The sequence below is a fragment of the Pundamilia nyererei genome, unplaced genomic scaffold (genome assembly GCF_000239375.1).
Source record: "Pundamilia nyererei isolate P.nyererei 1_Seehausen unplaced genomic scaffold, PunNye1.0 scaffold00077, whole genome shotgun sequence".
Taxonomy (NCBI): Eukaryota; Metazoa; Chordata; class Actinopteri; order Cichliformes; family Cichlidae; genus Pundamilia; species Pundamilia nyererei.
In genome coordinates, this window is record NW_005187478.1 from 444,706 (window position 1) to 458,528 (window position 13,823).

At 40.4% G+C, this 13,823-nt stretch overlaps 2 protein-coding genes across 3 annotated transcripts in view; one reads left to right on the forward strand and one right to left on the reverse strand.

The window, feature by feature from the left end:
- The window catches only part of LOC102194642 (disks large-associated protein 1-like), a 167,052-nt gene extending 161,832 nt beyond the window's left edge, over nt 1-5,220 (reverse strand). For both annotated transcript variants that reach the window (XM_013911991.1, XM_013911989.1), the window contains exon 1: nt 5,061-5,220. The gene's annotated coding sequence lies outside the window, so the exon portion shown is untranslated. The remainder of the gene's footprint in view (nt 1-5,060) is intronic.
- Nucleotides 5,221-13,000: 7,780 nt separating this feature from the next.
- Nucleotides 13,001-13,823, forward strand: part of cahz (carbonic anhydrase) — a 7,852-nt gene continuing 7,029 nt past the window's right edge. Inside the window, exon 1 of the mRNA XM_005737541.2 lies at nt 13,001-13,289. Coding sequence (XP_005737598.1) covers nt 13,256-13,289 — 34 coding nt within the window. The 5' untranslated portion in view covers nt 13,001-13,255. The remainder of the gene's footprint in view (nt 13,290-13,823) is intronic.

Genomic DNA, 13,823 nt, shown 5'->3' on the forward strand with positions numbered 1-13,823 from the left:
CCCAGATCGTAATCGTGATTAAAATTCGATTAATTGAGCAGCCCTAATCTCAGCTAGCATATTATAGTTTATGACAGCAGTATGTATTTGATTTCTCCCCACAGCAACTTGTCTTGCATTTGTGTGACTGGTCAATGCACAATGCTCGCAGGTGATCAACACAAGAAAGACTGTTAATTTTAGCTATTTTTAAGCTCTTAATACGCAGCAGTAAGAGCTTAAGGACACTGCAATGTAATGTGTCACTGTGATTTGTTGACTGCATCCACAAACACAGCTGAGTGAGTTAGGTTAGCGGGAACTGGAAAAATATTTTCTGTCACCATCCCTGTCCAAAAACAAAAGTTTTAGTTCATTTCCAAAACACAAATGAATATGGGTTTTTTCTTTCAAACTACTCATCACACAATTTTGTTTCTGTGTGATGTTTTGAGATTAATGATGTGCACCAGAAGGCATTCTTCAACAGCCCTGTTGGCAACAGGTATTCCTTGACCTTTAACAGTAAACAATGTTTAAATCATACTACCTGAAAACACACTTTGCTTGTTTTCCATTTGTCTGAAAAGATTTAAACCAATTTATATAATTTTTAATCACAAAATATTGTGCATAGATAACAGTCTTAGAATTCCTTTATTGTTCGAGCTCTAGCTGCCAATGGACTGATTCTTATAGCGCTTTTCTACTCTCCTGGAGCACTCTATACATGCTGCATTCACCCAAGCACTTTGTTCTCTTAAGCTAATATTCACACACATTCATACTCCAATGGAGTTAGTATCTTGCCCAAGGACACTTGGCTACTTGAATACTGGGAACCACCCAACCTTCCAATCAGTAGATGACCTGCTCTACCTCCTGAGTTACAGCCACCCCATAGATGTAGCCTGAGTTTAGATCATGGAGGCACTTAAGTCAGCACAAGGCCCCGTTGGCTTGCATGACTGTCATGCAGTCATGCATGCAGATTTCAACTGTGATCATGGCACTTAAAACAATCATTTGAGTCATTTGTTTTTTGGTTTTCTGTTTTTTGAGGGGGGTTTTGCCATGTGTGATAACTTCACTCTTAGAGATGGAGAAAAAATGAGTAAGAGAAGACAGGAGAGGAAGATGAGAGGTTATTTTTAAAGCAAGACCTGCCGATAAACTGGAAATGTAAAGCTTAAATGTGAATTTGTGTGAAGTATGTTAGATTTTGACAGTAAATCTACATGATAGGTTGCTCAAGTTATCTTGCCATTTTATATAGAGAAATATCTTTAATATCAAATTAAATGGTAAATGGACTGGTTCTTGTAAAGCACTTTTCTACTCTACCTGAGCACACATGCTTCGTATGCCTCATTCACCAATTTAAACACATTCATACAAATTCATACTCTAGCAGACACGTCAGAGATAAACCTGGCCCACATAGCAAAATTGGTATGGCCTGGATCTGGCCCACACAATGTGCTTACAGATGGCCCACATATCGCAAAGAATGACGGCCCTTTGGTGGCCCACATTTGGTTTGCCAGATGTGGCCCACACATGGGCCAGCACAAGGCCAGTTGCAGGCACACTGGTGGTCCTGTGCTGGTCCATGTGTGGGCCACATCTGGCAAACCAAATGTGGGCCACCAAAGGGCCGTCATTCTTTGCGGTATGTGGGCCTATGTAAGTTTTGTGCACCCACGGGCCAGTTGCAGACACACTGCTGGCCCTGTGCTGGCCCAGAACAGTTTCAGCTCTGGCATCAGATGTCAGTCTAATGTGTACCTTAATCAAGCCATGTAATAACAACATGCGCCAGAACATGCAAAACAGTGCAAAAGTAACGTGAAAAAACTCTGTTCAGACAGTGAATTGACTGACTCTTATATAGCGCTTTTCTAGTCTCCCAGATTACTCCAAGTGCTCTATACAACATGCCACATTCACACACTTTCTCTAAACTGAGTGCTTCCTAACTACATTCACACACATGCACGCAGACTAGAGGACCCAGGGATCAAACCACTAACCTTTCGATCAGTGGGTGACCTGCTCTACCTCCTGAGCTACAGCCAACCAGTGGTACACATGAGTAAACCCTCACTAGGTTTTGGATAAAGTTTACACTCACAAACCTGTCAAACCTGCATTAGAAACGTTGGCTACCATAGCAGTATAGTATTGCAACATGGCATTTTGGTCTTCTACCTAAAATAGGAAAATAGGAACATAAATATCATTGCCAGACCTGGCCCACATCTGGTTGACAAACACCCTGCCATGACACCAGCCAGTCAGAAATGCCAGCTTTATGCTGGATCCGGGCCAGACCTGTTTTCTATGAGCCTGGGCCACATAAACCAAAGCACAATCAAGCCAGATGTGGCATGCCATCACATAAACAGTGCCATCTATGCCAGGCCTAGCCCATATCTGGATGGCATACATCTTATCATGTCAGAAGTCAGCCAGCAGTGCCGGCTTGATACCACATCCGGGCCAGACCTCCTTACTATGTGGGGGGGTTTGCATGTCGGCATGCAGACTGGGATCCAAACACTAAACTTCTGATTAGTAGATGGCCTGCATGACATTCCACGTTATTCAACATTGGTACAGTTTCAACACAATATCACAGCAAAGCATGTCATGTCAGACGCGCCAGTCCACTGTGTCCATTTCACACTTTGCCTCTCCAAAGCGTGAAATGTACTCACACACAGAAGTTGCAGTACCAACAGGGGAGATCATTTATTTAAAGCTAAGAAGTTACTATTGTGCAAGGAAGGTATGACGTACATTTCAGGGTCCTTCTATGCCAGAAATGATTAAGCTAGGTGGCTAATATGTATTTATATGTAAATGTGTTCGTAATGTCTGCCTGATTATTTTCATGTTTACTTGAAATAAAATATCTCTCTGCAGGTCCTGCAGCTTACTGCAACTTCTGCATGTGTGTCCATTGAATGCTGTGGACCGTTATGTCTGTTACAGGGCCAAGTGTATCCAAGCCACTGCTAGAGGAGCAGGTCCTGGGTAGCAGCAGAGATGTTATCAGAGTGGCATGTCACTCAAAGAAATCTGAATTGAGATTAGAATTCTAAAACGAAAGCATCGATCATATTTTGCTGGATGTTCTGTATATGTAGTTTTTATGTCTCCTTGACCACTGAAATAAAAGTTAATTCAGATGTTGCTTCCAAATATGAGCAAAGATGTATTTCAACATGGCTGCTTAGTAACAGGACTTGCTTGTATTTGTCTTGGTGCTGGTGACATCTGGCTCTCAGAGTAATAGTTAATCACGAAGGGTAGCAGAGGGCATCTTTTAGTGTTAAAGTTCAGTTTCTTTAGCTTCAATATGTTGACAACCGGTCAAGAGAACAAGATCGGGGACAGCCAATAAATATGCATTTACATGTGTTTTAACTTAAAAAAGAGCAGTCTTTACTTTGTATAGTATTATTTTTAAAGGCTCAAGATGTGATTGAACTAATGAAGTTGATAAAGAAAATATTGTCCAAGCACACACATCTTTTAACTGTGGGAGGAAGCTGGAATACCTGAAAAGCAACCCCCCCCAGGAGATTTGAACCAGGAACCATCTTCCTGTGAGGCAACACTGCTAACCACTGCAGCTACTCTATGTTTAAAAGAAATGCTTTTTATTCTGGTGCAAAATCAACCTTTCTAATGGACTTGGACGCTATAAAACCCTAACGTTTAATGTACAATAGCATAAAGCTGGAGCACATCCTCATACTGTGTTGAGTTTTGCAAAAACGCCTTGAACTGAAATCATTACACAATTACAAACACTGTCACAGGATTCTTGTTAATAATGCCAATGAATGCTGCTTCCACCCTCCCTATCAGATAATTATGCATTTACAATGTGTTATTGTGTGGAATATCAACGCTTTCTTCTTATGCTGAATGTATAAATAGAGAGAGGGTAAACTAAATTTTGTGTCTGATGTTTTGTCTAAGTCACTTCTGTAAGAAATGACTGTACTGCATAACTGAGATTTCCACATTGTGTGGGAGAATAATCACGATAAAATAATCCTTTCAGAGCTGACACTCGCACTGCCCACACTGTTATCATTAGCCTACCAGTTGGTCTTCTTGAATTAGAAACATGCTGGATCTGCATGTCCTCTCATCCTCAGCCACAGGCGACAACTGACATAGCTCCTCTGAGCTCACAACTCCTCACTGGAGCGGAAGATACAGTGCGTACATCCCCGCATGAGACTGCAACATACAGCACGTCTGACATCTCATCAACCTTTGCATTTAATGTCGAGATAAGCTCATTTTCGGCCAACGTAACCTTGACTGCTTTTCTCCACAAAAACCTCCATCCAGCTGTGCCAGTGCGGTCTGCACAGGCACATCCAGTCCAACAGCATCGAGGTATTCCTTCATCAGTTATGTCTGACTGGCACGGAGCGAAAGCCACATTACATGTCCAGTCATTCGTTATGTGTCTTTTGAAGCCCACAGCCCCCCCGCAATACCCTAGCTTATTATTCACAATCTCTTTGGGGAAATCCTTCAAATTTCGACACACCTTCTCTTTAGCTCCACTGGCTTCTTGTCAGCACTATTTTCTTTGCTAGCGGCTCGGCGCCGATCACATCCACAAACTTTGACTTGCACTGATATTGATGACGCGTTGCGTGGAGACATTTAACCGATTTCTGCTGAACACATCGAAGATTTTCGTCAAAACATGTTAAGGATTTGACAGCTTAAGAACAGAGCAATACCACCTCAAATCAGCCGACAATTTGAAAGGCGACAGCAGCATACATTCCCACGCGCGAGCCTGGCACGTTCTCAGGGCTGCCGCTGGATCTTCCATTAACGCCGCTGCAGCTCAGGGCAAAATAAATGTGAAGCATACGGCTGTTAATGACAGCTGTCACATTACGAAGCGCGTCTAAAGGTATCACCGGGTATCGTTCTGTTACCGGTGTGACTCATTCCAAAACAGGTAGCGGATGTATTGATAAACTGTTGTATCCTGTCACGCGCTCCAACCTGAATCTATCAATTAAAGCACATCTTACCTCTGGCAGCTCCTTACACCATCGCTGAAAGGACGCACCGGCTGCTAAATCCAAAAGCACGTCGGTATCTGGAAGCAAAGCGATGACTACAGAGTCACCGGTGGAATGTGTGTGTATGTGTGTGACTCGCTTGGATGTGCGTTTTTGCGTGAGCGTGGATGTGGGGGCACGGGTGGCGCAAGACAGCCGTCCGCAAACGATAAATTACCAACAGGCAGCCAGAATGACACCGGAAGACCGGCGGGTTACAGCAAGTTTTAATGAATTAATATGGCTTACCTACCAAAATTAGACTGGGGTCGTTCTGGAATTTGTACTATCCTCAGGTCATCCTTTGACACAGGTGTCGTTATATACGAGCCTCCAGGCAGACATGTGTTCGAACTGTTTCATACCTAATGCAGATCTGCTTTTTTTAACGTGTAAATGCCCTAAACAGCATATCTAGCCTTTGGCAACCATGTGACACCAACAGTGACTACTGCAATCAATAATTCAAAATCAGTCCAAAATATTTGAGTCTTTTTCTGATACTGATACAGCATACATTTATGTAAATACAATCAAGTGTATTTTATTTTGAAACAGAAAGGAAGTGCAATTTTGTTACTGCAACAAACTTAACTCCGGGGGGAAAGGGACTTGGAGAATTGAGGGTTAAGATAAAGGAAAACAGGAATCTTAGTGTGTTGATAAGGTTTTTATTCAATGTAATTTTGAGCAGAGACTCCATTTCCAGCCTTCTACTAAACTATATGCAGCAATTTCTCATTTTGCTGTATCAGTTTATCATAGAAATGTCTTTATGTATAAATTTGGAGGTACACAAAAATTATGCGTGAGGTATATCATTTTCATGTATTGAGTATAATGCAATGGAGCTCTTGTTCATTACTGTAAACACACAGACATATAACCAATTTAAATGAAGTTGTTCACCTGCTCTTTTAAGCGATAAACTAAATGGTTGTCTGTCTTTCTTTGCCAAAACCGCTAATGGTGAGCTATAATTGTTTATAGTCTGCTGGCGATATTCACATGTTGGTGAAATCTTAAGACAAGACAAGCTTGGTTTTGGCTTCATTTTTAGCCCTTAAATGGATGTGGGCACAAATTATTTCATCATTTCCATATAAAACATCAGGTTATACTGGCAATGGAAAAACACAGGAAAAAAGTAACACTAGCACAGTAAACACATATTAACATGTAAATCAACACCACCAGTGCTAACTTATGTGATGAATGCTAATGACACAAAGACACCTTTGCCAAGTAACCTTAAGCGTTTTGAATTAAACCCATAGTCAATAAACTTTAAAGAAATATTGCGTAACTGCATAATCAACATCTAATTAATTTTTACTATTAACCAAGTTTATCACATGTTATGGCATGCAATAGAACGGTTTAATTTACCTACAGCAGCACTGTTGTCTGTGTTCAGTCATGTTATATATGTAAGATGGGATAAAAATGTCCAATATTATATTTCCTAACTCATCTTAAATTCAATTGTTCCATCTGCTTGTGTACAACAGTGTACATGTGAATGTTTGATTATGATTTGTAAATGGTTTCTATGAAGATACTCATTTGTTTGAGATGTTTAATGTTTGTGAAAGAGTTATACTTCATGCTCTGGAGTCTGCTGTCCTTATGCAGAATCAGATGGGGCTTTCTGAGGTATTTGCAGTATTTGCTCCATAAGCCTTGTCTCAGAAAAGTATCTGTGTGTCTTTCCTGCATCATATAAAGGATAGAACAAAAATCACAAGAGTCATAGACTGAATTTTACAAAACATATTTATTTTTCTAAAAACAAACCAAAAGAATAAAACAATTAATAAATATACCTGAAAGAGGTAAGCTAAATAGGGCAGGTTCTCCTAAAACGTGTTAATTCTAACATCGTTAGGGATGGGAATCGTTCTTGTAGAGAACCAGTTCCCAATAATCAAATTCCTTGGAATTGTTACTCTGCTTGTCTGGAACCCGCTTATCGCTTCCAGTCGCACTTGCTCTACAGTTAGCTGAATTCAGTTTGTGTGGGTAATAGTGGCACAGTCTACAGCATGGATATGGACATAGCTTTATTTTTCACTTTTTTGCACAAGAGGACAAAAGCACAGTGGTATAGTGGAAACTGCATCCTGGATGAAAACAGCTGCATTATGCATAATTTTCGCTCTTAGCAAGGACCAATGACTGTAGAAAAGACGGACGACCTGGCTGCACCTGGCTCCTATTGTACAAAAAAGGAAGCCTAAAATTTCTTGCTTGTGGGAGCTGCCATGTTATAATTTTAGAGCCAGTTTCTGCAGTAGTGACTTGAGGTGGACTGGCTGTGTCACGCTCCTGCCCACAAACCTGCTGGACATGTCCACGAACATGCCCCCCTACACTTTTATTTACACTCCATTTTATCTGCAGATGGGTTTACTTCATCTGACGACTCGTTAAATTATGCTATTATGAAAAAGAAACACTGCTAATCATCTTATAGTTCTACAACATCTAACATCACTCTGTTGTTAATTTGTTTGCTATTAGTCGTTACTATACTGCATTAGAGGCTTGTTGCTAGCTAGTTAGCAATGATGCACAGTGAGTGTGCAGTTGGATGGAGGGAGGTACAGTATCTGGGGTACCACTTGTGGGGTGGGCAGAGAAAACAGCAGCGATCGCATCCTGCCTGCGCCCCAAGACCAAAAAGGAAGTGAGACGGCCCTTGGGGTTGGTCAGGTCCGCAAACCCAGGCACCAACAGGCGGAAGTACTCCGCCAGCCCCCAGAACCCGGGTCTGCCTGGTCCTGCCAGATTTGGCCAGTAATGCTGCACTAATGAATAAGACTAACTAGTCACCAACTATTCACTTAGCTAGCTAAAGTTATTTAGTTAGCTAAAGAGTTGGGATGCTGCGTAAGACATAAATAAACCTGAAATACAATGGTTTTGGACATTCTTCTGCATATTTCCCTACTGTAGGAGTCTCTGCAAGCATACGGGGCTCTGAGAGGGTACAGGATGACAATTTTGGAATTCTACTGGAAACAATCGATCATATTTTTAGCTAACAGCTACAATAAGCATAACAGTTACTGTTAGGTTATTATTTGTTTACATGATGCTTTTTCTTATACAGGTAATACATTTATTAGACGGAGGTTCTGAAACGGGACTTTACTGGATTATTAAATACTGTAAACTCTCTGAATGCAGCTGTATTCATCAGTGGACCTGTACCGCCCGTCAGAGGAGGGGACGAGGTTGTTTGCACTGAATAAATGGCTCATATCAGCATGTACTGACCACTCAGTGCATTTTATCAACAATTTTAATATTTTTTGGGAACGCAGGCATCTGTTTAAAGAAAATGGATTTAATTTTAACAAGTCAGGGGTGAAACTGTTCACCTCCAACTTGTTTTATTCCATACGTCATCCATCTGTGCTTGGTGCCAAGGCTGAGATAAATGAGGAGTTATCTCATAAAGAGGAACAAACAGTACTCCAAGAACAGACAAAGCCCAGCAGAAACCTTGAGGAGGAGCCTCATCTGCCCCCACCTGAGATAAGCTTCAGAAAGGTGAGACATCAGAGGCAAGAAGAGGGGTCCCTATTTGCCTCCAACTCTCTCAACAACACCAACGACCAGGACCAGGGACCACGACCTTCCCCAGTCCCCCAAACCCCTGACAGGTCATCACCCTCCTCCCCCTCCCTTTCTCCCTCAGATCTACCCCCCGGCCCAATCCCTTTTTGTCCCCCATAAACCCTCCACCAGAGCAGCCAAAGGTTCGCCATCGAGCCAAAACGTATGACGCCTTTTGTATGGCCTGCTTTAACAACGTGCTAACCTTATTTACAATCAATATTGTATGGATGTAATAATGATACTAAATGTACCTCCTGACCCAGTATGAACCTTCCAGATCCCTCAGGTCATCTGGACCTGGTCTTTTATCAGTTCCCAGAGTCAGAACCAGACACGGAGAAGCTGCATTCAGCTTTTATGCTCCTTATATCTGGAACAAACTCCCAGAAAGCCTCAGATCAGCTGAAACACTCAGTTTATTTACATCCAGGTTGAAGACTCACCTGTTCTCAGCTGCATTTGAATAAAGCACCAAATCCACACTTTTAAGCTTAAATTTCAAAACTTACATTTTAACTGCTGATTTTATCTACTGTTTTTTTAATCAATTTTAAATCTTGCTTTTTATTGTTTTTGTTTTTTAATGTCTCTGTAAAGCACTTTGAATCACCTTGTTGTTGAATTGTGCTATACAAATAAACTTGCCTTACCAACCTAAGAGTTTATCCGCTGGTCATTTGACATGTCGAAAGACTTCTGAATACTTAATCTGTGCACTTCAAGATGCTGTAGGTCCGCTCACTAACACTGGGTGCGCAGGTACAACATAGCACTATTAACCGGCACTCGATTACTCTGTGGCTTTCCAGATGGACCCGGATGTATAACCCCAAAAACTGAAGTCAGAACTTAAATTGAATGGTGTGAACTGAAACTGTAGGCATTCAAGAGCTAAATATAAATAATGATGGAATACAATTTCAAATTGAATTAATTAATTTTCAAAAAATAAAATTCAGTTTCAATTTAGTGATGATCATTTTCAAACCAATACATTCGATTTCAAATTAGGCCTATTCAAATTCAGCTTTAGAAGCTTTTATTCAATCTGAGCAATTCAAATTTGAATTTAACTTATTCAAATTCAGTTTCTGATGGCACAAAGTTCTGCCCATACATAACACCACACATTAATTTTAGGTTTATTGTCCATTCATTTAGAAACCTGTTGCTGGCAAACTGTTCTGAATACTTTGTTTATGCATCCAAACATTACCCAGTGTTGCAGAGTGATATGCACAGAACAGTTTGCTCCTTGAGGCACTATTGCTGCGAATTGGCTGTCACTTTTGATGATTATTAAGGCAGATAACAGGAACATGAACTGAAACAGCTAATCCAAAATAATGAAAAACAGACTGTGGAGCACCTAAACTGGGGAAGCTAGAATAAACAAAGGACGGTTGGTTCAAAAGCTGGCTCATGAACAAGGTACATGAATCTTTCCAATAACTGGTCAGAAACTAAATACTGCTTATTGCTGCCAACTGTAGCTCTGTGTTATAAATGGCTGATCTTAGGGTACAGGAAATGGTGACTGGCTCAGAAACATTTAACATTTTCTTATTACGCCCATTAACAGAAATTAATATGTTATTTTTAATTGTCTCAGACCCCAGAGAATCTTTAAATACGGCAGATTTGGCCATACTACATGGAGTCCCGTTCCCATTGTTAACCACCTCTACTGGGGGTACCACAGAATTTAAAAACTCCAAACAGTGATTGTTAAAACACTGTGTAGCAACATCAGCATCATTGTAACCCCTCATCAAATTTGGCTCAAGCAAATCAAAAAACCTCTGAGCAAAATCCTGATTTATGAACTGCTCATGGATCATGAAATTTCATGGTGGTCTGTCCAGAGGAAGAGAATCGTCACTTACTTGCACATCATTGACACAGAGATTAGTTATGTCTAAGCCAAGAGAAAACACAAGGGCCAAGGTGTGGCTTTTAAAGTGAGTGGGATCAGAGACATGCTGAATAAAATTAAAAGAGCGTGTAATAGATATAAAGTCAGAGGCCATGCTACAGCTAAGATCATCAATGTGAGAAACTGTGCAAAAATAGGAGTGCCAAGCTTTGTTTCATTATACTTAAAGACTTAAGGCTGTAATTAGTGTCAAAGGTGCTTCAACAAAGTATCAAGCAAAAACTGTGAATATTTATATACACGTTATACTTTTGTTTTTCATTTTTAATTCAATTGGATTCATTTTAAACTGTTGTTACTATAGGGTAGGCTATTGTGTGTAATATTTTGAGGTGAAAGGTTCATTTAAACTTCCTCACATACGCTGCTGCACCAGCTTGGTCAATACAGTCTCCAATGTAGTTAGTTCCATATAGTCACTGTGCTTTCTCCGATCTGTAAAACACTGTGGCAACTTTGATTTTTTTTTATCAATAGACAAGGGGAAGTCCAGCTTGATGAAGACATCACTGCAATGTTATTTTCCTACCATATACTGAACTTTAAGATTAATTTTTTCTTTTCCTCAGAGACTAAAATCTTTGCCGGATCAGTTTTGCATTACTCGCATCAAAAGATGTTCAATCCAAGTCATTTTAGAAGGTGTGTCCCCAAAGCAAGATGGAAAACTTCTATAGATCAGCTCAATATGTTTGTCAATAGGCAAATAACCCAAGAAACAACTCAAAATTCTGAAGTTCATTGATTTGGTTTTAACAAGTTAATGTGGCAAAGTTTGCTTTTCTCCAAAGGCCTCCCGAAGCTAATACTCAGCAGATATAGTCCCCAGAATATCAGTCAACCACAAATGACCAAACTGTGACTAATAACTCAGACTTTCTCTAAAGGCAAACCCAAAGATACGACTAGCCAATTTAGTGTACACAAATGTAACACTGAAGTCTTACAAAATAGCACACCAAGCTTTTAATTAAGCATAAAAAAACTTGAGAACAAGATAATTGTGCAGACGAGTCTCCATTTGTCACAACCAGGCTCAAAGTATGTGATAAAAAAAGAACAAGAACACATATAGAGTTTGGAGGCCATTGGACTGGTTCTTATAGCACTTTTCTACTCTATCTGAGCACTCTACACAATTTGTTCATTCACCCAATCACACCCATTTAGTGCTAACTAACAACCATACATTCTTTCCCACTCCGATGGATGCATCAAAGGGCAACCTGGGATTAGTATCTTGTCCAAGGATACTTGGCATGCACACTGGAGCAGACTAGAATCGAACCACCAACCTTCCGGTTAGTAGGCGACCTGCTCTACCACCTGAGCTCCAGCCACCCCTGATATTTCACAATATTTCAGTTAAATAAAATAAAGACACCTAGCTTGAACTACTGTCAGCATATCAACACATGATGTCTGAATTCACAGAGGGTATTTGAGAGAGCATGTGCTAAAAACAAAACTGAAATGCTTTATCAGCTAAGCAGCGTCCATGAAAAATAAGCAGAGAAGAAACCCAAGAGGTTCTGGCAGGGCGAGTTTATGGGCTTTTTATACACCAGAGCCCTGCCTGCTCAGGTGTGCTGCCATTTGAAATTGGGTCAGTTTCACCCACCATACAGGCAACAAGAAAGCAAGGCAAGCACTATCTATAATATATAAAGAATAATAAAAATCGAATACCCTTCAAGTTACCAATCAAAGCAGTTCTGTTGTATTGTCCAATGCCAAAATCAAAATGAACCCGATCTTTATGTTAAAAATTAAAAAATATTTTATGTTTGCTGTCAGATATCTAAACCAGAAATATTTTTAACTGGTACTTATTCAGCAAAATAACTTCAATTGCTTCAATTAACTCACGCTGAAAAAAGAGAAACTCAAAATATTGAAGTTAATAGATTTTTAGTGGAAATTACGTTTACACAATGTATTTAACTACTTTGAGTATTAGGGTTTAAAGTGTATTATATTATTTATTTGCGTTTTGACCTGTTTCGCTTAGGATATTGAAAACTAGGGCTATTTTGGTAGGAAAGTGTGCTTGTGTTTAACGGTTTAACTGCGGGGCTGAAGCCTCCACTCCACAAATAAGCTTCTCTGAGCGTGCAAAGGCATGAACATCCCGTGCACAAAGCTACACCAACAAGAGCTGGCAAGAGGCTTCACAATATCAGATCCGCTGGAAGCACCGAAAGACAGCATCGGCACGCTGCCGGGTGCTAGAAGAGATACATGTGTGGAGGATGTGCGCGCATCAGGTACTAATCCTTCTCTGCCAGGGGAAGAGAGAGCGGGCTGAAAAATCGCCATCACGTCGTTTCAAAAGTGAGACCCCGCATATCGTGAGGAAAGCAGGGGGGAGGAGAGGCGAGCAGGAGGACTGGGCTAGTAAAGGACGCCACCATCACATCTCTGAATGGCTGCCCTGTTCTCTCTTAAGAAGCGGCAAGCCAAACCCACCGGGGTGAGGACTGACACGGCGTATATAAAGCAACGCAGCGAGTGGTAATTACAGATCATCCTTCGCCTTTTTGTCGTCCGGCAGACTGACGTGGATTAATCAGTACCAGGGTAGCTTACAGTTGGAGCAGCCATGTCTCATGGATGGGGATACGAACCGACCAACGGTGAGGATCTTAGAGCATCCTACCGGGTTTGCTGCAGGAGAGGATGTTGCCACACTCAACTCCGTTTTCTATATAGTTGTGTAGACAGTGGCATATATTACAAACAACAATTTGTCCATTTTCTATAATAATTTCATTGCTTAAACAATATACCACTGCGGCTAAGCCTGGGGTAGGAGCAGACCTACAGAGACCCTGATCGTTTACAGAAGCTAAGCGTTCTTATTTATTTATTCCTTTATGATTAAACATTAAAACCATAATTGTATTTTAATGAATGGATTTTATTACAGTTTTTTAAATAAAAATAAATATGTAATTTGGTTTGTTTTGATAAGTTAGTTGTTAGTTTTATTAGTTAAGATAACTGTTTCTCTGGGACACATTTTCTGTAATTTTATGTTCAAATAAAAACGGGCTGTTATGTTTTATTTAGTAATATATTTATTTAATTATATATTAATAGAATATACTTTCACTGCCTATAATACCTGGATGTTATAGACAGGAATAAAATGGGAAAATGTTGTGTGT